This window comes from Ranitomeya imitator, chromosome 1 (genome assembly GCF_032444005.1).
Source record: "Ranitomeya imitator isolate aRanImi1 chromosome 1, aRanImi1.pri, whole genome shotgun sequence".
Lineage (NCBI taxonomy): Eukaryota > Metazoa > Chordata > Amphibia > Anura > Dendrobatidae > Ranitomeya > Ranitomeya imitator.
The window spans coordinates 183852970-183874680 of NC_091282.1; the positions used below are offsets into that span (position 1 = coordinate 183852970).

Sequence of the window (21711 nt, forward strand, 5' to 3'; positions counted from 1 at the left end):
CATCAATCCTAGTCAGCATTTGGCTACACATCACGTCCAGATGCTGCGGTGCGGAGTATATGGCGGAGTATATGGCTGGGTATCACACCGATGGGTCACGTCATTTATGATTTTATGAGTACAGGCAGATCCGAGATTACACAGAGCATCGCCCATGGAGACCTGAAACCAGGGGCACGGCGGCTGAGGCATTATTAGCCGTCTGTGATTTCCAGAGGGATAGTAATGATAGGGAGCGTAGTCCTGGGAGCAGAGACTCCCTGCCTTCCCTCCCTGTCTATCAATTATTCATGTTAACCCCTTGAAGGGCAGCTTGATGGAAGGATAGTCGGTGTCCTGCTCTCCTGTCTCTGAGCCTTCTCCCTGGTGAATGGTTATTACATTTTAATACATATATTTATTTTCATATTTCGTTCACAATATAAAGAGGAGGACATTTTCATAGATTTACACAGTGGTAGTGATGGCAGCAAATCCACTAAACAGACTCCAAGTGCCTATAAATACCTCCCCAGCGTGTTATCTCCAGGGCTGGCAGCCACTTCCATGTGAACAGTGCCCAAGGCTGCCCTCTCCAGCAGCAGCCACACTGAGGGCCAGGGTCCTGGGCACACACAGCCTGCCCCCTCCTCCTGCTGCTGCCCCATTGGCTGGGAGCTGTGCTCTAGTGATTGAGGAGCAGAGCGGAGTGCTGCCTGTGTCTCATTCCCCCTCCTGGCAGCCCTGTCCTCCTCTACCTCCCCGAGATGCTGAAAGTCACTCTCCCCTCCTCGTCCTCGTCGTCTTCCTCAGCATCCTCCTCTACCTCCTCCTCTTCCTCCAGGTCTGGCAGCTCTGCACCGGATTACTGGATCGATGGCTCCAACAAGGACACCTTGGCCCATTACTATGAGCTGGAGTCCGAGCTGGGACGGTAAGTGGAGGAGCATATGATGTCTAGGAGTGGTCCTCTGCCCTGCCATCTCCCCCTGCCCACAGCAGCCCACAGTCACTGTCATGATCAGGGAGACGTGTGGATGGCAGGGGCTGGCACAGTGCTGATCTTCACCAGCATGGATGATAACAATGCCATCCCATTCTTACAGAAGTCTTTGGGGACACCATGCATTCTCATTCTCAGCCCATCAGCCAAGGCTCTGCCCAGGAGCTGCAGCCTATTCCACATGTGTGATCTTACCCTGGGCAGGCATGGGGGGCAGTGCTGCCTCCATCAGCTCACACATATTAGCCATTATGCTGGGATGGTATCTTGTTGCACAGCAGGTGGATGCATAGGATTAATCTTGGTGCCCCCTGTTGGAGATCAGATGTTGTCTCCACCTTCTTGAGGTCACTTGGAACAGGGAAGACATAGCTGATCATGTTCTGTGCATTGGCTTGTGAAAAGGTTGTAATAATAATAATAATATTGTAATAATAATTATCAATAATAATATGTCCATACTGGTACTAGGACGGAATATTACACTGGAGAGATTGTGTCGTGCTTTGGCTTGGATGCAAATAGCAAATGTTAATGGGAAATTAGCATTTTTTCATAAGGATGATTTTACGTCTTTTTATGTATAGATTATTGACAGCTACATAGAATCAGTATGTACAGTAATAACACAATAAACGAATTTGTCACCTGCAGCAGGGAAATTGGTCTTTGTAAGCAAATATCTTTTTTTTTTTAATAATTACTATAGCGAATACTAAATTAGAATATGGTTTTTTATCCTGTTAGTAATTCTATGGGATTTGATGCCATTCATACTGCATGCCACTGATAGTGACAGTAACTTGAGACAAATGTTTAAAAAGTCACACTAAGGGCTCGTGCTCATGGCCGTATTTTCTGGACGAGTGCGCTCCATTGGATCCCACTCTGATTAGTGTTATTCTGTGGGGCCATGCACATGTTCAATCGTTTCCTTTGACCGAGACGATCCGGGGAAAAAAATCGCTCAATGCCCAAGTTGGATCCGATTATTGTATCGCACTCGGCCATGCAAGTCAGAAACATCTGAGTGCACATGGATGACATCTGAGTGCAGTTCGATTTCCATGGGTTCACAGACTGGAGAAGATGGAACAATTCCTCCATCTTCTCCTCATCCAAGAGAATCAGATCACACTCTGATCAGAGAATGGGATTAAAATAATTGGCCCAATTATCTCAGATGAGCGAATATATGCCAGTGTGACCCTAGCCTTAGACTTAAACTGGAGGGCTAATCTGTGCAATATGTACACATATATTAAACTAGATGGTGGTCCGATTCTAACGCATCGGGTATTCTAGAATATGCATGTCCTCGTAGTATATTGCCCAGCCATGTAGTATATTGCCCAGCGACGTAGTGTATTGCCCAGCAACGTAGTATATTGCACAGCGACGTAGTATATTGCCCAGCTACGTAGTATATTGCACAGCCCACATAGTATATTGCCCAGTCACGTAGTATATTGCACAGGCCACGTAGTATATTGCACAGGCCACGTAGTATATTGCCCAGTCACGTAGTATATTGCCCAGCTACGTAGTATATTGCCCAGCCATGTAGTATATTGCCCAGCTACGTAGTATATTGCACAGCCCACGTAGTATATTGCCCAGTCACGTAGTATATTGCCCAGTCACGTAGTATATTGCACAGGCCACGTAGTATATTGTCCAGCTACGTAGTATATTGCCCAGTCACGTAGTATATTGCACAGGCCACGTAGTATATTGCCCAGTCACGTAGTATGTTGCCCAGTCACGTAGTATATTGCCCAGTCACGTAGTATATTGCCCAGTCATGCAGTATGTTGCCCAGTCACGTAGTATATTGCCCAGCCACGTAGTATATTGCCCAGTCACGTAGTATGTTGCCCAGTTACGTAGTATATTGCCCAGTCACGTATTATATTGCCCAGTTACGTAGTATGTTGGCCATTCACGTAGTATATTGCCCAGCCACATAGTATATTGCACAGGCCACGTAGTATATTGCCCAGTCACGTAGTATATTGCACAGGCCACATAGTATATTGCCCAGCTACGTAGTATATTGCCCAGCCACGTAGTATATTGCCCAGTCACGTAGTATATTGCACAGGCCACGTAGTATATTGCCCAGTCACGTAGTATGTTGCCCAGTCACGTAGTATATTGCCCAGTCACGTAGTATATTGCCCAGTTACGTAGTATATTGCCCAGTCACGTAGTATATTGCCCAGTCACGTAGTATACAGCCCAGCCACGTAGTATATTGCCCAGCCACGTAGTATATTGCCCAGTCACGTAGTATATTGCCCAGCCACGTAGTATATTGCCCAGTCACGTAGTATATTGCCCAGCCAGGTAGTATATTGCCCAGCGATGTAGTATACAGCACAGAGCATATTGCCCAGTTACATAGTATATTGCCCAGTTACGTAGTATATTGCCCAGTGATGTAGTATACAGCACAGAGCCACGTAATATATTGCACAGCGACGTAGTATACAGCACAGAGCCACGTAGTATATTGCCCAGCGTCATACCAGCCTTCTCTGACGCTGCGGCCGCTGCTCCTGCCGGCTCCTCTCACTGCGTCTCCACTCGCCGCTCTCAGCATCGCGCCGGTTCCCTGGTTCCTCCTCCTGCTGCTCGGAGATTCCGGCGTGGTGTCCGCGCTTCTTCCTTCCTCCGTCCTGTGCCTTCTCCACACATGCGCTTTAGGACGCGGGCGCGCGCTCCTTCCTCCTCTTAACCCCTTCTGCGTCTTCTCTGCTCCTGGGTCCTCCAATCAGGTACTTCCTCTGGCTATATCAGGCGTCTCCTCCATAATGGAGGCGCCTCATTATTGTGTGCAGTCCGTACACTGTTCTGGTCTTGTCTGGTTCGGATTCTCTTCCGTTCCTGACTGGTCTGCCCTCGCAGGCTAATTCTCGTATTACCTCTTGTCTCCCTCCGTTGTCTAGCCCTGCCTCCTGTAGTCCGTTCTTTGTTTTTCCCGCTTCCATTACCCACTGTTCTGTTTGTCTTCTCCCATCCTCCCTCTCCTGTCTCTCCTAAGAGCCGGCCCTCTTGGCACCGGCTGTTGCGGTACTTGTCCCCCTCGGACTTGCTCCCAACTATCCCTGTATAGGGGTTTGCATCCCGGGTTCGCTCGCCCCTGGGTGCGTCAGTACCGTGACCCAGAGGGTCCACTCTCTTTTCATCTTACTTAGACGTCACACCCAGCCACGTAGTATATTGGCCAGTCACGTAGTATATTGCCCAGCCACGTATGTCACAGGTTAAAAAATAAACATATACTCACCTTCCGATCCGAGGGCCCCTCGTAGTTCTGTCGCCAGCTTCCGGTCCCAGGGTGTGATGACGTCGTGGTCACATGACAATGATGTCATGGCAGGTCCTTCTCGCGTAGGCGCACAGGACCAGTGATGACGTCGCGGTCACATGACCATGACGTCATGGAAGGTCCTTGTCGCATACCATCCTTAGCACCGGAGCGTCGCGAGGAGTGGGAAAGGCGCCGGAGGGTGAGTATATGATGATTTTTTATTATTTTTATTATTTTTAACATTAAATCCTTTTACTATTAACGCTGCATAGGCAGCATCAATAGTAAAAACACAGGGTTAATAGCGGCGGTAACAGAGTGCGTTACCTGCGGCATAACGCGGTCCGTTACCGCTGGCATTAACCCTATGTGAGCGGTGACCGGAGGTGAGTATGACAGAGGCTGCGACCAATGAATATCCGTGACAGACAGAAGGACAGACAGACAGAAAGACGGAAGTGACCCTTAGACAATTATATAGTAGATGGGGCTTGGGGGTGCAAAATTGCAATGACTTCCTAGCTACACACTCTTTTTAAAGTAGGTTGTCATAAAAAATCGTATACTATGCTATGATATGGCATGTGTCCCTTATTGTCTGATGTCCAGTGACTGAGACGTTAGATCCTTGTACCATGCTATTCTCTCTTCTCCGATGAAATAATAGTACAATTAGGTTTGTAGTATCCGTATGTAAAGGGGAATCATGGAGTAATTACATGTATTGATTCAATGTTCAGCTACAATATATGAAAACATTATTAAATCTATAATATGACACAATAAAAACTGTTTATTGATTCAAACCACGAAAAAGACTTTTCAGAATTAAGGTAGTTTGTCAGAAGGAACAGGAAAAGACTATGAGAGTAATTGAAAGAAAGCAGGCACTCTCTCCCAACTCTACTCTTTGTCTTATTAGAGGCCGCAGATGCTTTGTGCAATAGTCTGACAACAAACAGTGATAGAAAATCATATCAGCAAATGTAAAAAAACATCATGCCAATTACCGGAACAATCTACAACGCTCAACCAGGGTGGCTTGAGGCTGCCTCTGGGCTGACATTAGTCAGTGTGAGACACTCAACCATTTCGCATAAAATGCATTATTCACTCTGCTGGTAGCTTTAGGTGGCGGCCATTGTTGGGCCCTGTTATTTCTATAAAGTGCTAGTGGGACTGCCGGGTCACATTAATTATGGGCCCTATAAGCTTTTTCCACTTTGACCAGCTGCTATTAGGAACAGTGTGAACCCTGTGGGTACAATTATTTACTTTCATACACAAAACACAGTTTAACATAAAACTCCCACTATGGGTGGCCAGGGAAGATTTAGCCAAGGTTAGACTTGTACCCTTTGAGTTTTGCATTCAAGCATAAATTAAAACTGAAAAACATGACCTCCCAATCCTAGGCTTTCTATGATAATTTCTCAGGGGACACTGACTTCCAAGAAACACCTCAGGGGTATGGAAATCTGAATTATAAGCCACTTTGTCCATGCCACCAAATATCAACCCTCTGATTATTGCTCTCCATTCCATGCCGCCTCTCTCCTGAAGTTGCTTGGGTTATGTAGTTACTTGAAGGTATGCTTCATAATTTTATGGCTACAAGTCAGGCTTCCCAGGTTATCTTCACACCGAACCAACCTCTTCCACTATGGCACATCAGGGCAGACATCATCTCTTCCATTGTTATGGCCAAACACAATTCCTTTGTGGTGGGTTTTGCAGCAAAAAAATAATCTCTGACTTTGTTCCACTACCTTTCCCATGGCAATTTCGCATTTTTTAATTAGCAGGAGGAAATACTCTTCTTCCTTTCCCAACCTTGCATGCAATCTTCAAGTCCTGCACCCTCTTTGTGACCATTTATGCCTTTTTCACGTTATTTGTGGGGGCTTTATTTTAAGTCTTTCCTTTTAAAATTTGGTTGCAGTTTCTGTTGTATTTTGCTGTAGGCACCATGTGTATCTTGTCCTTTTTAAGCACTCTGAAAATCCTTTCCCCCTCCAAATTTGCAGTAGCATTAATTTTCATTTACACTCTTAAAGAAAATCTGTCAGTAAGATCAACCCTCCTAAGCCATGAAGGTCATAGTAAGCTGAATAAAATGACACCTTGATATCTGTGTTCTAATTTCTTATTCCAGAGAAAGCTACACTTTTCTTACTATGTATACCTGTTAAGATCTATGGGCTGGACACAGATCTCCTAAGAAATCTGCCTTCAAGAACTTATTTGAAATGAAAGGAGTGGTGTTACCAGCGTGAGACATGTAATGACTGACAGTCTGCTCTCCTGATCAACAGACTCACACTGGCAACGTCTCCTTTGATTTAAAATAAGCTCTGGAGACAGATTCTCAGGGAGATCTATGTCCGGCCCATAGCCTGGAACAGCTCATTTACATATTAACAAAAATGTGGATTTCTCTGGAACAAGATATCAGATCTCAGAGATCAAGGCATCATTTTATTCAGCTTCCTGCGACCTGCATGCCCATATAGACGGCTTTACAGGGTAGATCCTACTGACAGATTCCCTATAATGATCTTTTTCCCACTGTATATATTAACTGTTTAGGTTTTGTACACAGTCTGTTTATACTGTTCCTGAGCCAACAGAGAGAGGTACATGTTTAGAGGATTTAACATGTATTTCTTGGTCAGAAGCCTGTGATATTTGCCGCTTTAAATGGAACGCTGTTTCAGCCCATCAGTTGAAATACATTCTTCTTTTCTCAGTGTAATTTTAAAAACATGGTATAATGGTCCTTATTATCTGAAATCCGAATGATAACACTTTTCTGAGCCAGTATTCTATGTGGAGACAGAAACAAAAATAATAGATCCACCCCATGTGTGGGAGACTAGAAGCCAGGTTACACGCACCTGTGATCTCACACATCACATATCACCTGTGCCATTAACTCTAAAAATGTCACAATTGTAACATCTTGTAACATTCTGCTATAGTATATTCAGCAAACATCTATTCTCTAAGTTGCAATTTTTTGCATGCATATTGCTTCTTCTATAAGGTTTATCTATATGTTCAATACGGTAAAAAACAGTAACAATCTAGATTTCTACTATGCATATGAATATCTAGGTTATATATTTTTTTTTATTATTTAAAGCAGAGGTCCCCAACTCCAGTCCTCAAGGCCCACCAACAGGTCATGTTTTCAGGATTTCCTTAGTCTTGCCCAGGTAATAATTGCATCACCTGTGCAATGCAAAGGAAATCCTGAAAACATGACCTGTTGGTGGGCCTTGAGGACTGGAGTTGGGGACCTCTGATTTAAAGAATCCCTCCCACAAAGATTCTTTTTTTATTTTTTTTAAATCTGTGTAGATGTGTATGTAGTGTAGCATATGTGTTAATATTCTGCTCCTCTTCTCAGTGACATCCCCGTTCTTCAGACTATCCACTCTACGCTCTATAAACGCATCAGAAGTTTCTTTTACAATGTAAGCTGATGGAGCCTCGTTCTGACACTCCTTAGGCTACTTTCACACATGAGGTTTTCAGTCTCAGGCTAAATCCGGGGGAATGTTGGAAAAACTGGATCCGGCGCAGATTGTGAAAAACTGATGCGACAGATCTGTTTTTTTGACGGATCCGGCCAGCCTATTAAAAACTAAAATTTGGAGCATGCTCAGTTTAAAAAACCAGATCAGGCCGCCGGATCCGCCTTTTTCCAGATCCGGCACCTTCCGGCTCCCATAGGCTTCCATTCTAGCAAACAGCCGGAAGCGCCAGATCCGGTGCTTCAGGCTTTTTCGCCGGAGAAAAAAAACGTTGCAGTGGACGTTTTTTCAAGAAACCAGATTTGCCGGATCCAGCGAAAACTGGACGAAACGCAATGTCATCCGGTGCAATCCGGCACTAATACAAGTCTATGGGTAAAAAACCTGATCCGGTGGCAACATTCGCCTGATCCGTTTTTTTGAAATTTAGCCGGATTTTGCCTGACACTGAAAACCTGATGTGTGAAAGTAGCCTAAGGCTTATATTGTAAAAGCCACAGAGTGCAACGTGACCCCAAGAGTCTGAAGAGCAGTGACGTCACTCAGATGAGGAGCAGAATGGCCCTGGATCCTGGAGAAGACGGCGATAGGTGAGTAAATGAATACACCCACAGTACACTACATGCACATTCACACAGATTTGGAAAAGAAATCAAGGGAGTGCTATTTTAAGATATCATATAAGTCTCCTGCAATGCTATTAGATTAGTTTTCTCTTCATGCATCTGGCATATTTAGATTACAAAGCGATCACTCTATAACACACAAGATTTATGGGATTTTCAATTCATAAAAGAAATGATCTCATATTTATTTTCCCTAAGATCTGTAATTCAACATTATTTTTTGCATATGTACACACATTACAGCGGTTCCATCCTCATATTTTTGGACGTTTTTTTTTTTTTTTGTACATTGGGTGATAGAACACTGCCAATTGTTTTGTCCCTTTTAGCTTCAGAACACATGCCATTTTTTAAGTTGTCTTCCAATAGTGTATTCAGATTTAAAACTGGTAAATATCTAACCTGCTGGTATCTCTATTGTATATTTATTTAAAGGGGTTTTCTTATCGCCAGGATCCTATCCCAATATGTAGTAGGTGTAATAAGAATAATATTAGCAAATACCTCCAATTAGAAATGTAGCATAGTTTTTCTGATTCGCTATGTCTCTTTCCTCATGTGCAGTGCTTTGCAGGACCTTAGGTCTCCATGGTTATAACCACTAGTAACTAGCTGTCATTATCTCAGTGGTCACAACCATGGATACCTAAGGTCCTACAATGCCTGCACATGAGGAAAGAGACATAGCGAATCAGGAAAACTTTGCTACATTTCTAATTGGAGGTATTTGCTAATATTATTCTTATTACACCTACTACATATTGGGAAAGGATATTGGAGATGGAAATGCTCCCTTTAACTGTATATCAAAAATTTGGCTGTATCTTCGTGGACTACTCCAGTAAATTTCAGATTCATCTTGTTGTCACTGAGATACTCTAACAAGGCTGGAAAAATTGTTTGGTTATCTCCCCAAACTATCAACATGGTGTCTATTAAATGACCATACCATGTAATAGAGGGCATTTATGGGTTATACCAGCGTAACATAAACTTTGACCTTTTCAGGGGTCCTTCAGTTTGTAGAAAAAAATCCTTAGTGAAACAAAAATAATTATGTTGCAATAAATATTGTATAACCATATTTATAAAATGTTTGACATCATGAGTATGTATCATACAGTGTGATACATTATATACAGGTCACTTTCTAAGGACTCATTCAGACATTTATGGCTCATGTCTGTGTTTTATGCATGGTTTACATGAATAGAACATGCACCCACTATAGTCTATGGGTGTCACGTTGAGGCTGAGAGGACGCCCAGCGTGTGGCGCAACACCTGGGAAGATGTACAAGGAATCCCTGGCGATAGGAAGAAGGGAGAGGGGTCACCTCTTAACATAAACCTGAGTCTGATCCCTGCACTCCCTATCATCCCTAGACAGGTCCTTCCCCCCGTGCGCAATCGTGCTTAAGGCCTCGCTGACCCTGAACTTACCCTGTCTAGTGCGTAGGCCAGCAAGACACTACTGCAATAAGACAACACAATGAAGGTACGACAGCCAATGGGAAAAGACCCAACAAATGACACTCCTCAACTTCCACAACAGGAAACTTTACTGCTGCAACAGACTCCTTTAAAGAGGTCAGTATAGATGAACTATAACCGGCAAGGAATGAAGCTAGCAGTTGTATTTTATAGTGGTTGGGAACGGTCACAAGGTGCTGTAGCTGGGTGCTCAAGCTCCAAATTCCCTTCCAGAAAAATGGCACAGAATGAAAGTAAATCCACTCCAATTCAAGGCAAATGACAAACATATCCTAAAGAGGACCTGCGATCTAATAAACTTTATACCCTTCTGGTCCCAGATCCTCCAGGACTCACATCAGGATGAGACACACCTGTGACAATGGGACTGTTGACATTTCCATGTTTTTTGTGGACTGTGTGTCCATAAAAAATCATGGAGACGTCTTTTTTTTTAGCAACATTACAGATGAAAAGTGTCGATACAAATCTATGGGTCTGTGAAAATCATGGACAGCACGGCATCTGTTTGCTGTCCATGATTAAGATTATTTTATTTATTTTTCTATATATGAAAAACACTGATAAAACATTGACACTAAAACCTAACACTGAGAAAACAAATACTCAAATTCAAAACACTGATGATACTTTTCTGCCTAAGGCTACTTTCACATTAGCGTCGGTACATGGCCGTCACGCTGCGTCGGCCCGACGTACCGACGCATACTGTGCAAGCGCCGCACAACGGGGGCAGCGGATGCATTTTTCCAGCGCATCCGCTGCCCCATTGTGAGTTGTGGGGGCGGAGTTCCGGCTGCGCATGCGCGGTCGGAAATGGCGGACACAACGCAGCGCCATTGTTCAACACAACACGGCGCAACCGTCGCACGATGGTTGCGACGTGTGGCAAAGCGTCACAATGCGACGCTAATGTTAGTCAATGGAGAAAAAAACGCATCCTGCAAGCAATTTTTTTGGATGCGTTTTTTCTCCTAAATGACGCATTGCGACGTGCAGTGCATGACGCAAGTGTGAAAGTAGCCTAAGTGAAAATCACATACATCTGAATGAAGCCTCATGTTCTCTTTCCAGTTCTTCTAGGCACACAAATTACATTTGAAATTTACTGGTAAGTTTCTATTGGTGTTCTTAGAAACAAGGCTGATAGTAATTGATCTTTTGCTTCTGTCCAAGTGACTTGGTCCAATAAATTACATTACTGTATTACTTTAGCAGCGCTCTGTATTTATCGGATTAATTAATGTCTTATTTCTTTTTAATCAAATTTCTTTTTCTGCTTTGAAGTTACGCAAATGAAAGTGTTTAGGGAATAAATTACATAAATTAACATGCAGTGGAAAATAAAAGCAGAATATTTGCAAAATAATTAACTTTGTTGTTCCTTTTTTTATCATACTTCCTTGGGGTGTAATTACTGTACATGAAATATGAAGCAAGGGCCAGGAACCCAACTGTGTTTTTGGTCAGTTCATATCCTTGGCAAAAAAAGAAAAAAAGAATGTTGTACGATGTAACTTTTTTGTCGATGAAGTTGTGCATTTTTCTTTTTCTCCAATCTGTTAATTGGGCCTCATGTTTAAAACTGTCTAAAAGAATAGCTATTGTTGCCCATAGCAACCAGAGCTTCAACTTTCACTTCTTAGACTGCTGTGGTAAAATGAAAGTTGTGCTGTGATTGGTTGCTGTGGGCAGCACGGAAAGCTATTCTTTTAGACCGGTTTTATAAATCTGCCCCTGTAATATTTGTGGATGAGGTTGTGTGACGCTTTCCATTATTTTTATGGGGTTTGAATGATGCATGACAATGTCTGGTTCTGCTCAGGTTGCAGACAAATGATACCTTGAGTAAAGCTCTGTTCACATGAGATATACGTACGGTCTGTGCCTAAAGGCTAGCTGCGACATACACTAGGGACAAAAGTATTTGGCATCTCCATATTACACCTACAGGAGCTTTATGACCCCCCATTCTAAATCTATAGACAGTAATATGGAGTTGTTCCCTCCTTAACAGATTCTGGGAAGACTGTCTTCAAGATTTTGGAGTATGTGTGTAGAAATTGACGCCCATTCATGTAGAAGAGCATTTGTGAGGTCCGACACTGATGTGGGACTGACTCGCAATTCGTTCTAGTTCATCACAAAATTGTTCAATGGGGTTAGGTTCCCCATCACGTTCTGTCACAACACAATCACCAAACCATGCCTTTAGGAACCTTGTCTTATGCATCGGGGCATAGTTATGGTGGAGCAGAAAATGACTTTCCCCAAACTGTTCTCACAAAGTTAGAAATACAATTTTCCAAAATGTCTTAGTATACTGAAGCATTGAGAGTTCCCTTCACTGGAATTAAGGAACATAGGCCAATACCATCAATATAACATCCCTCTCTTCACAAAACTACAGTTGGCACATTGCAGTCAGGCAGGTATCGTTCTCCGGGCAGTTGCCAATCCCAGAATCATCCACCAGCCGGCCAGATAGAGAAGTGTGATTAGTAGTGTTGAGCGATACCGTCCGATACTTGAAAGTATCGGTATCGGATAGTATCGGCCGATACCCGAAAAGTATCGGATATCGCCGATACCGATATCCGATACCAATACAAGTCAATGGGACACCAAGTATCGGAAGGTATCCTGATGGATCCCAGGGTCTGAAGGAGAGGAAACTCTCCTTCAGGCCCTTGGGATCCATAGTGAGGTGTAAAATAAAGAATTAAAATAAAAAATATTGTTATATTCACCTCTCCGGCGGCCCCTGGAACATCACCACGAGGAACCGGCGTCCGGCAGGCTTCTTTGTTCAAAATGAGCGCCTTTAGGACCTGCGGAATGACGTCGCGGCTTCTGATTGGTCGCGTGCCGCCCATGTGACCGCCACGCGACCAATCAGAAGCCGCGACGTCATTCCACAGGTCCTAAAGGCGCTCATTCTAGGAATTTATCTGAGGAATGACGTCGCGGCTTCTGATTGGTCGCGTGGCGGTCACATGGGCGGCACGCGACCAATCAGAAGCCGCGACGTCATTCCGCAGGTCCTAAAGGCGCTCATTTTGAACAAAGAAGCCTGCCGGACGCCGGTGACTCGCGGTGATGTTCCAGGGGCCGCCGGAGAGGTGAATATAACAATATTTTTTATTTTAATTCTTTATTTTACACCTCCGATACCGATACCCGATACCACAAAAATATCGGATCTCGGTATCGGAATTCCGATACCGCAAGTATCGGCCGATACCCGATACTTGCGGTATCGGAATGCTCAACACTAGTGATTAGTCATTTCATAAAACATGTTTCCACTGCTCCAGTGTCGCAGTGCCTTACACCACTCCATCTGACACTTGACATTGTGCGTGGTTATGTAAGGCTTGCATGAAGCTGCCGAGTAAAGAAACCCCATGTCATGAAGCTTCTGGTACACGGTTTTCTTGGGGATGTCAAAGCCATTGGAGGCTTGGCGTTCTGCATTTATTCAGTCAGCAACGTGATGGCGATTTTATGAACTATGCGACTCAGCACTCAGGCCCCTATTTGTAATTTCCTCTGTTCTGCCACTTTATGGCTGTTTTGCTGTTTTTCCTAAACACTTCCACTTTTTAATAATATCACACAGTTCACATTTAGGAGGGAAGAAATTTTACATACAAACTTGACTTGCCATAATGGCACCTATCCTATTACAGGACCACGCTTGAAATTCAGTGAGTATTTTAGAAAGAGCCATTCCTTTACAAATATTTGGAAAGACAGACTGCATGGCGAGGAGCTGGATTGTGTACACCTCAGTTTAGTGATTAAGGCCTCTTTAAGGCCTCTTTCACACTTCTGTTTTTTACAGTCAGTCACAATCCTCCGTCAAAATGTTGAAAAGATGGATCTTGTGCAGATTTTAAAAAACGGATGCACTGGGTTCCTTTTTCGTGACAGATCCGTCGAGGCTATGTGCACACGTTGTGTATGCATCTTCGCCGCGTTTTTCCGCTGCAAAAATGCATACACAACATAACCCAGGTTAAAAATAACTAAAAAAAAATAAAAATCATGAAATCATGATATTCTTACCTTTTGGCGTCCCCCCCCCCTTCTCGATGCTCGCGATGCTGCCGGCAGCTCCCGTTCCCAGTAATGCATTGCGAAATGACCCGATGATGTAGCGGTCTCGCAAGACCGCTACGTCATCACAGGTCATTTTTTATTTTTTTAATTATTTTTAACATTATATCTTTTTACTATTGATGCTGCATAGTCAGCATCAATAGAAAAAAGAGAGAGTGAGAGAGAATTTCCCAGTAAAAAGAGAGAGCGAGAGAGAATTTCCCTAAAATTCTTCCGCGCATGCTCAGTTTCAAAAGACGGGTCCCATCGCTGGATTCCTGCTTTTGACAGTCAGCAACGGATCCTGCATCCATAGGCTTCCATTATAGCCAACGATGGACAGCACAGGATTCGTCGCTGAGCGATTTTCCAACATACAGAAAAAACGTTCCTCTGTGCGTTGTCTCCGCCCAATGGACAGCAATTTTACAACGGATCCAGTGCACGACGGCTGAAATGGAAGGCCATCCATCACAATCCGTCGCTAATACAAGTCTATGAGAAAAAAACGGATCCAGCAGAAACATTTGCTAGATCCGTTTTTTTCACAAAACGACGCATTGTGACAGAAAAAGAAAGACCGAAGTGTGAAAGAGGCCTAAGAGGTATATATTGGACACTTAAAAAAAGGATATGTTAAGTTATGTGTTCTCACAATGAAAGTCATTGGCAAGCTTATTCAACTTGGTTTCATGAAGTTGCAGGCGTTTTTCCTAATCTCAACTGTATGCCCAATGTCGGTCTCAACTATATGCCCAATGTCGGTCTCAATATGCCCAATGTCGGTCTCAACTATATGCCCAATGTTTGTCTCAACTATATGCCCAATGTTTGTCTCAACTATATGCCCAATGTTTGTCACAACTGTATGCCCAATGTTTGGAGTGAATAGACAGTCACAAAAATGTTAGTTACATGACAACTTCTAGACCAAAGCAACCACATGAAAATCCACAAGAAAGTGTGAATGTCGAGCTTTTGATGAATAAAATTAAGAATATCACTAAATTGCTCAGATTTTTTACATAGTTTGTCGCTATAATCAACAATAAGCAAAACATATATTGTACTAAATAAACGCTTTCCAGTGCCCTGTCATTTGTAGTGTGATTGAATATATAACATGAAGACATAATATACTACTAAACTTGTTTCCATTGATCTGACGATGACTGAAGTGAGTACAACCAGTTGTAGAGGAATGCGGTAGAGGTCACTTTAGATGGATGACAGTTCAGTAAACAGAGTGAAAGAGTGAGTAAATACTTTGGACTAATAGTAACCACACACAGATTATATCTGCATTCATCATAAGTGTATTAACATAAATTTCTATTATTGCTTATTGTCTGAGCAAGCGACATGACTCGGTCATTACAATGTTGTGGATACGCTATTTGAGCATGTTGTGTAATCTTGTGTGTTTTGGAGGATTACTTGCGCAGGACTTGGGTGGATACACAGGGCTGTTTGCTACTTGGGTGATAAGACTAAGGATTGCACAGTATGTACAGCATTGTGTACGGTGTACGGTATATACACTCAGGTTTCTGTTTGATTCCAGTTATCGATAAATGAAGCCCGTGTTACGTAAGAACATCTGAAGACCATATTTACCAATTATTACAAGTGTCATCGGATTTCCATGCAATGATTTAGACAAGATCTGCTTACAATCTTAAGTCTATGAGGGTTGCCACAAAGTCTCCTTGTGTTTGATGTTGGGAATAAAAATTGCAGGACAGATTACTTTTTGCCTGCCTGATCTTTTTACTTTCTCGAGAATTAAATCATGTTCAAATCTGCTCAGAAACAAGAAAAAAGGCACTCATGTTAAAGTGATTGTGCACTGGAATGATATGTGACCTATCTTAACAGTAGGTTGCCAATATCAGATCAGTGGGGTCCGACACCCGAAATCAACACTATTTATGGAGCAAACACCAACAATTCGGACACTGTTGAGTGGCCACTCCTGAGTACTTCAGATCAGTTCTAGGCACTAGGCTTCCCTTTTCATTAGAATGAGGTCTAGTTCCTGGGACCTCAAAGAACATATATTTATCAAGAGGTAAGGGAGCCCACCTACCTCCAAAGCAGGTGGAATTGGTCATTATGATGAGCTATTGGACTGCAGTGGGCCCATGTATTATTGAACAGAGGCCTTCTGCTGTCTGTGCCCTCCCTGTAAGTATCGCCAGTGCCAAATTTTCTATTAGTTCCGGTGATTGCATAATCGCTTGGTGCCTGAATTGAATAGAAGAGATGCTCAGTCTTAGCAGACCCAGATCATGTCTGTCAGTAAAATGTGTTATGGCAGAGGCCTGATTTACCTATGGATGACCCAGCTACAGTGAAAATCTACATAAATGCATAAAATTAAAGCTACATAATTAAAGGAAAAAATATCATAGATATATTTTTGATCTCTTGGGGACATATGTAAACAATCTAAATGATTCTAAACTATCAGAAAAAAATGGATTAAAAAAAATAAATTAAAAAAAGGAAAGTAACAATGTTCCCCTAAAAAACTCCAGGATATTTAGTGCATACATCTACTATATAATTGTCTAAGGGTCACTTCCGTCTGTCTGTCTGTCTGCCACGGATATTCATTGGTCGCGGCCTCTGTCTGTCCTGGAAATCCAAGTCACTGATTGGTCACGGCAAAACAGCCTATGCGGCATCAATAGTAAAAAAATTTAATGTTAAAAATAATAAAAAAACAAAAAACCTGTTATACTCACCTTCCGTTGTCCACTGAGCCGCTCGCGCCTGCCGCCATCTTCCGTTCCCAGCGATGCATTGCGAAATTACCCAGAAGACTTAGCGGTCTCGCGAGACCGCTAAGTCATCTGGGTAATTTTGCAATGCATCCTGGGAACGGAAGATGGCAGCAGCCGCGCGCCTATCGCCAGAGCTCCGCTGGATCCCAGGAGATGAGTATGTAACTATTTTTTATTTTAATTATTTTTTTAACAGGGATATGGTGCCCACACTGCTAAATACTATGTGGGCTGTGTTACATACCGCGTGGCTCTGTGCTGGCAGTGTTATATACTATGTGGGCTGTGCTATATATTAGGTGGTCACTGTTATATACTGCGTGGTCTGTGCTATATACTAGGTGGCTGTGCTATATACTACGTGGCTGGGCAATATACTATGTGGCTCTGTGCTGTATACTATGTGGCTCTGTGCTGTATACTACGTCGCTGCGCAATATACTTCGTGACTGGGCAATATACTACGTGACTGGGCAATATACTACGTGACTGGGCAATATACTACATCGCTGTGCAATATACTACGTCGCTGGGCAATATACTACGTGACTGGGCAATATACTACGTAGCTGGGCAATATACTACATGACTGGGCAATATACTACGTGACTGGGCAATATACTACATCGCTGTGCATTATACTACGTCGCTGGGCAATACACTACGTGACTGGGCAATATACTACGTAGCTGGGCAATATACTACATGACTGGGCAATATACTACGTGGCTGGGCAATATACTACATGACTAGGAAATACAGTTAGGGCCAGAAATATTTGGACAGTGACACAAGTTTTGTTATTTTAGCTGTTTAAAAAACATGTTCAGAAATACAATTATATATATAATATGGGCTGAAAGTGCACACTCCCAGCTGCAATATGATAGTTTCCACATCCAAATCGGAGAAAGGGTTTAGGAATCATAGCTCTGTAATGCATAGCGTCCTCTTTTTCAAGGGACCAAAAGTAATTGGACAATGGACTCTAAGGGCTGCAATTAACTCTGAAGGCGTCTCCCTCGTTAACCTGTAATCAATGAAGTAGTTAAAAGGTCAGGGGTGGATTCCAGGTGTGTGGTTTTGCATTTGGAAGCTGTTGCTGTGAGCAGACAACATGCGGTCAAAGGAACTCTCAATTGAGGTGAAGCAGAACATCCTGAGGCTGAAAAAAAAGAAAAAATCCATCAGAGAGATAGCAGACATGCTTGGAGTAGCAAAATCAACAGTTGGGTACATTCTGAGAAAAAAGGAATTGACTGGTGAGCTTGGGAACTCAAAAAGGCCTGGGCGTCCACGGATGACAACAGTGGTGGATGATCGCCGCATACTTAATTTGGTGAAGAAGAACCCGTTCACAACATCAACTGAAGTCCAGAACACTCTCAGTGAAGTAGGTGTATCTGTCTCTAAGTCAACAGTAAAGAGAAGACTCCATGACAGTAAATACAAAGGGTTCACATCTAGATGCAAACCATTCATCAATACCAAAAATAGACAGGCCAGAGTTAAATTTGCAGAAAAACACCTCAAGAAGCCAGCTCAGTTCTGGAAAAGTATTCTATGGACAGATGAGACAAAGATCAACCTGTACCAGAATGATGGGAAGAAAAAAGTTTGGAGAAGAAAGGGAACGGCACATGATCCAAGGCACACCACATCCTCTGTAAAACATGGTGGAGGCAACGTGATGGCATGGGCATGCTTGGCTTTCAAAGGCACTGGGTCACTTGTGTTTATTGATGACATAAGAGCAGACAAGAGTAGCCGGATGAATTCTGAAGTGTACCGGGATATATTTTCAGCCCAGATTCAGCCAAATGCTGCAAAGTTGATTGGACGGCGCTTCATAGTACAGATGGACAATGACCCCAAGCATACAGCCAAAGCTACCCAGGAGTTCATGAGTGCCAAAAAGTGGCACATTCTGCAATGGCCAAGTCAATCTCCAGATCTAAACCCAATTGAGCATGCATTTCACTTGCTCAAATCCAGACTTAAGACGGAAAGACCCACAAACAAGCAAGACCTGAAGGCTGCGGCTGTAAAGGCCTGGCAAAGCATTAAGAAGGAGGAAACCCAGCGTTTGGTGATGTCCATGGGTTCCAGACTTAAGGCAGTGATTGCCTCCAAAGGATTTGCAACAAAATATTGAAAATAAAAATATTTTGTTTGGGTTATGTTTATTTGTCCAATTACTTTTGACCTCCTAAAATGTGGAGTGTTTGTAAAGAAATGTGTACAATTCCTACATTTTCTATCAGATATTTTTGCTCAACCCTTCAAATTAAACGTTACAATCTGCACTTGAATTCTGTTGTAGAGGTTTCATTTCAAATCCAATGTGGTGGCATGCAGAGCCCAACTCGCGAAAATTGTGTCACTGTCCAAATATTTCTGGCCCTAACTGTATACTACGTAGCTGGGCAATATACTACGTGGCTGGGCAATATACTACATGACTAGGAAATATACTACGTAGCTGGGCAATATACTACATGACTGGGCAATATACTACGTGGCTGGGCAATATACTTTGTGACTGGGCAATATACTATGTGGGCTGTGCAATATATTACGTGGACATGCATATTCTAGAATACCCGATGCGTTAGAATCGGGCCACCATCTAGTTTAGTACAAAAATGTATTTTATAACACATTCATTGCATAAAACAAAATAATGTTACTTTTGTAATGACAGTAACACTCTGTAGAATTAGTTAAATAGGTTGTTTAGTGTGAAAACTGAACAACATAAAAAATTTAAAAAAAGCAAAATGTTTTTTTCCCCAGATTTACTTTAAAAAAAAAAAAGTTTAAATACATAGTAATTTTAATGCACACCGAAACAGCTCTAAAATTATAGAAATTCCCTCATGAAAAAACAGGCCTCATCTAGCCACATAAGTAAAAAAAAAAAAAAACATTATGGTTGCTGAAATGCGAGGAGACAAATTTAAAAATATTGACTGTTAGGTTTACACGTTGTATATTTGGTGAGTATTTTCAGGCATATGTATCGATCGACCTGTTGTATTGTAGAGAAATCATAAGGGCTCATGCCCATATGTGAGAAAAAAAACTATCCAATTTCTGGACCGAAAAAACGGAGGTAAGACATGCGATTGTCATGCGATGTCAATGCGATTTTTTTATCGCAACATCCGTATGACATCCATATTACATCCGTATGCAATCCGTGTGCAATTCGATTTTAACATGAGCTTTTACTTACAGCAGTTCTCTGACATTTACATATCGTTTTATACTGAAATATTGTTCAAAACACACATATATATACACATATATATATGTTTATATATATATATATGATAGATAGATAGATAGATAGATAGATAGATAGATAGATAGATAGATAGATCGATAGATATGGGATAGCACCGCAAGTCTAGGTAGCTTTCCATTCATCCCCAGTTTTTACAGCCAGGAGCACAGCTGCATTAGCAGGCTCCTGGTTGTAAAATTATTTAACCCCTTCAGATGGATTTACAGCGTGGGACATGACTGTACTGGCGGAGAGGTATGGGATATTGTTGTTTGTTTTTTTTTAACTTTTTTACAGAAGATATGGGTCATCATTTGGATTGAGCGTATAATAAACTATTACAACATCCTGTGTCTTTATTTTATTAAAATATTTTTTTCCTAATGTGTGTGTGTTTTTTAACCCTTTATTAATATTGGATTAATAATGGATAGGTGTCTTATTGACACCTCTCCATTATTAACCAGGCTTAATGTCACCTTACATTAGCAAGGTGACATTAACCCTTTATTACCCCATATCCCACCACTACTCGGGAATGGGAAGAGAGAGGCTAAGTGGCAGAATAGGCGCATCTTTCAGATGTGCCTTTTCTGGGGTGGCTGGGGGCAGATGTTTTTAGCGGGGGGGGGGGGGGGGCAATAACCATGGTCCCTCTCAAGGCTATTAATATCTGCCCTCAGTAACTGGCTTTCCCACTCTGGCGGAGACATTTGCATGGGAGCCCACGCCAGTTTTTTTCCGTTAATTAACCCATTAACAGCTACTGCTCCCACATTTTACACACAGACACTTGTAACATTATTAGTGAATAATATGTAAAAAAATAAGGGATATGAAATGGTTTACTGTATGTAAACCATGTCTCATATCCTGTCAGGTTTGATAAGGAGATAGCAAAAGCTGGCAATTGAATTACTGGCTTTTCTGCTATCTAGCTCTGTATTAAATATAAATATGTATATATGTGTCTCACTGACATATATATATATATATATATATATATATATACCGTATATACCTATTCTATGTGTATATATCTATTCTATTCTAACCTGTCAGTGTAATTTTACTGTTGCTGTGCGATTTTTTTTGCGCACCCATTGACTTACATTGGCGAGTCTCGTCCGAGAATCGCAGCAAATCGCAGCATGCTACGATTTTTTTCTCAGTTGGATTTCGGCTGAGAAAAAAATCGCAAATGAATGTTACCTATTGCTAACATTGGTCCGAGTGCAATCCGATTTTTTATCGGATTGCACTCGTCCGTTTTGCTCGCAAGTGAGTATGAGCCCTAACGCTGTAAGTGTCCAAGTATACCAACGTTATTTACACTTTGTAGGTTCTCAGTCTGTCCTGGATCAGTTGGTTCCAGAACCAAGACAATGGATCTGGCCAAAGACATCCAGATATAATACAGCTGATATTGATCTTTTGTGAAGACAGAGATTGTACAAGCCACCTCGGTACCAAAGCAACCAAATTCCAAAATGCCGTTCTCAACCCTCAGTCCCTGCAATATGAATTATAAAATCAATTCTTTGTGTTCATCCAGCACATAATTCACCCCTTG

At 42.3% G+C, this 21711-nt stretch overlaps 1 protein-coding gene across 1 annotated transcript in view; it reads left to right on the forward strand.

The window, feature by feature from the left end:
* The first annotated feature begins 518 nt into the window (after nt 1-518).
* The window catches only part of CAMK4 (calcium/calmodulin dependent protein kinase IV), a 317938-nt gene continuing 296745 nt past the window's right edge, over nt 519-21711 (forward strand). Inside the window, exon 1 of the mRNA XM_069752704.1 lies at nt 519-913. Coding sequence (XP_069608805.1) covers nt 747-913 — 167 coding nt within the window. The 5' untranslated portion in view covers nt 519-746. The remainder of the gene's footprint in view (nt 914-21711) is intronic.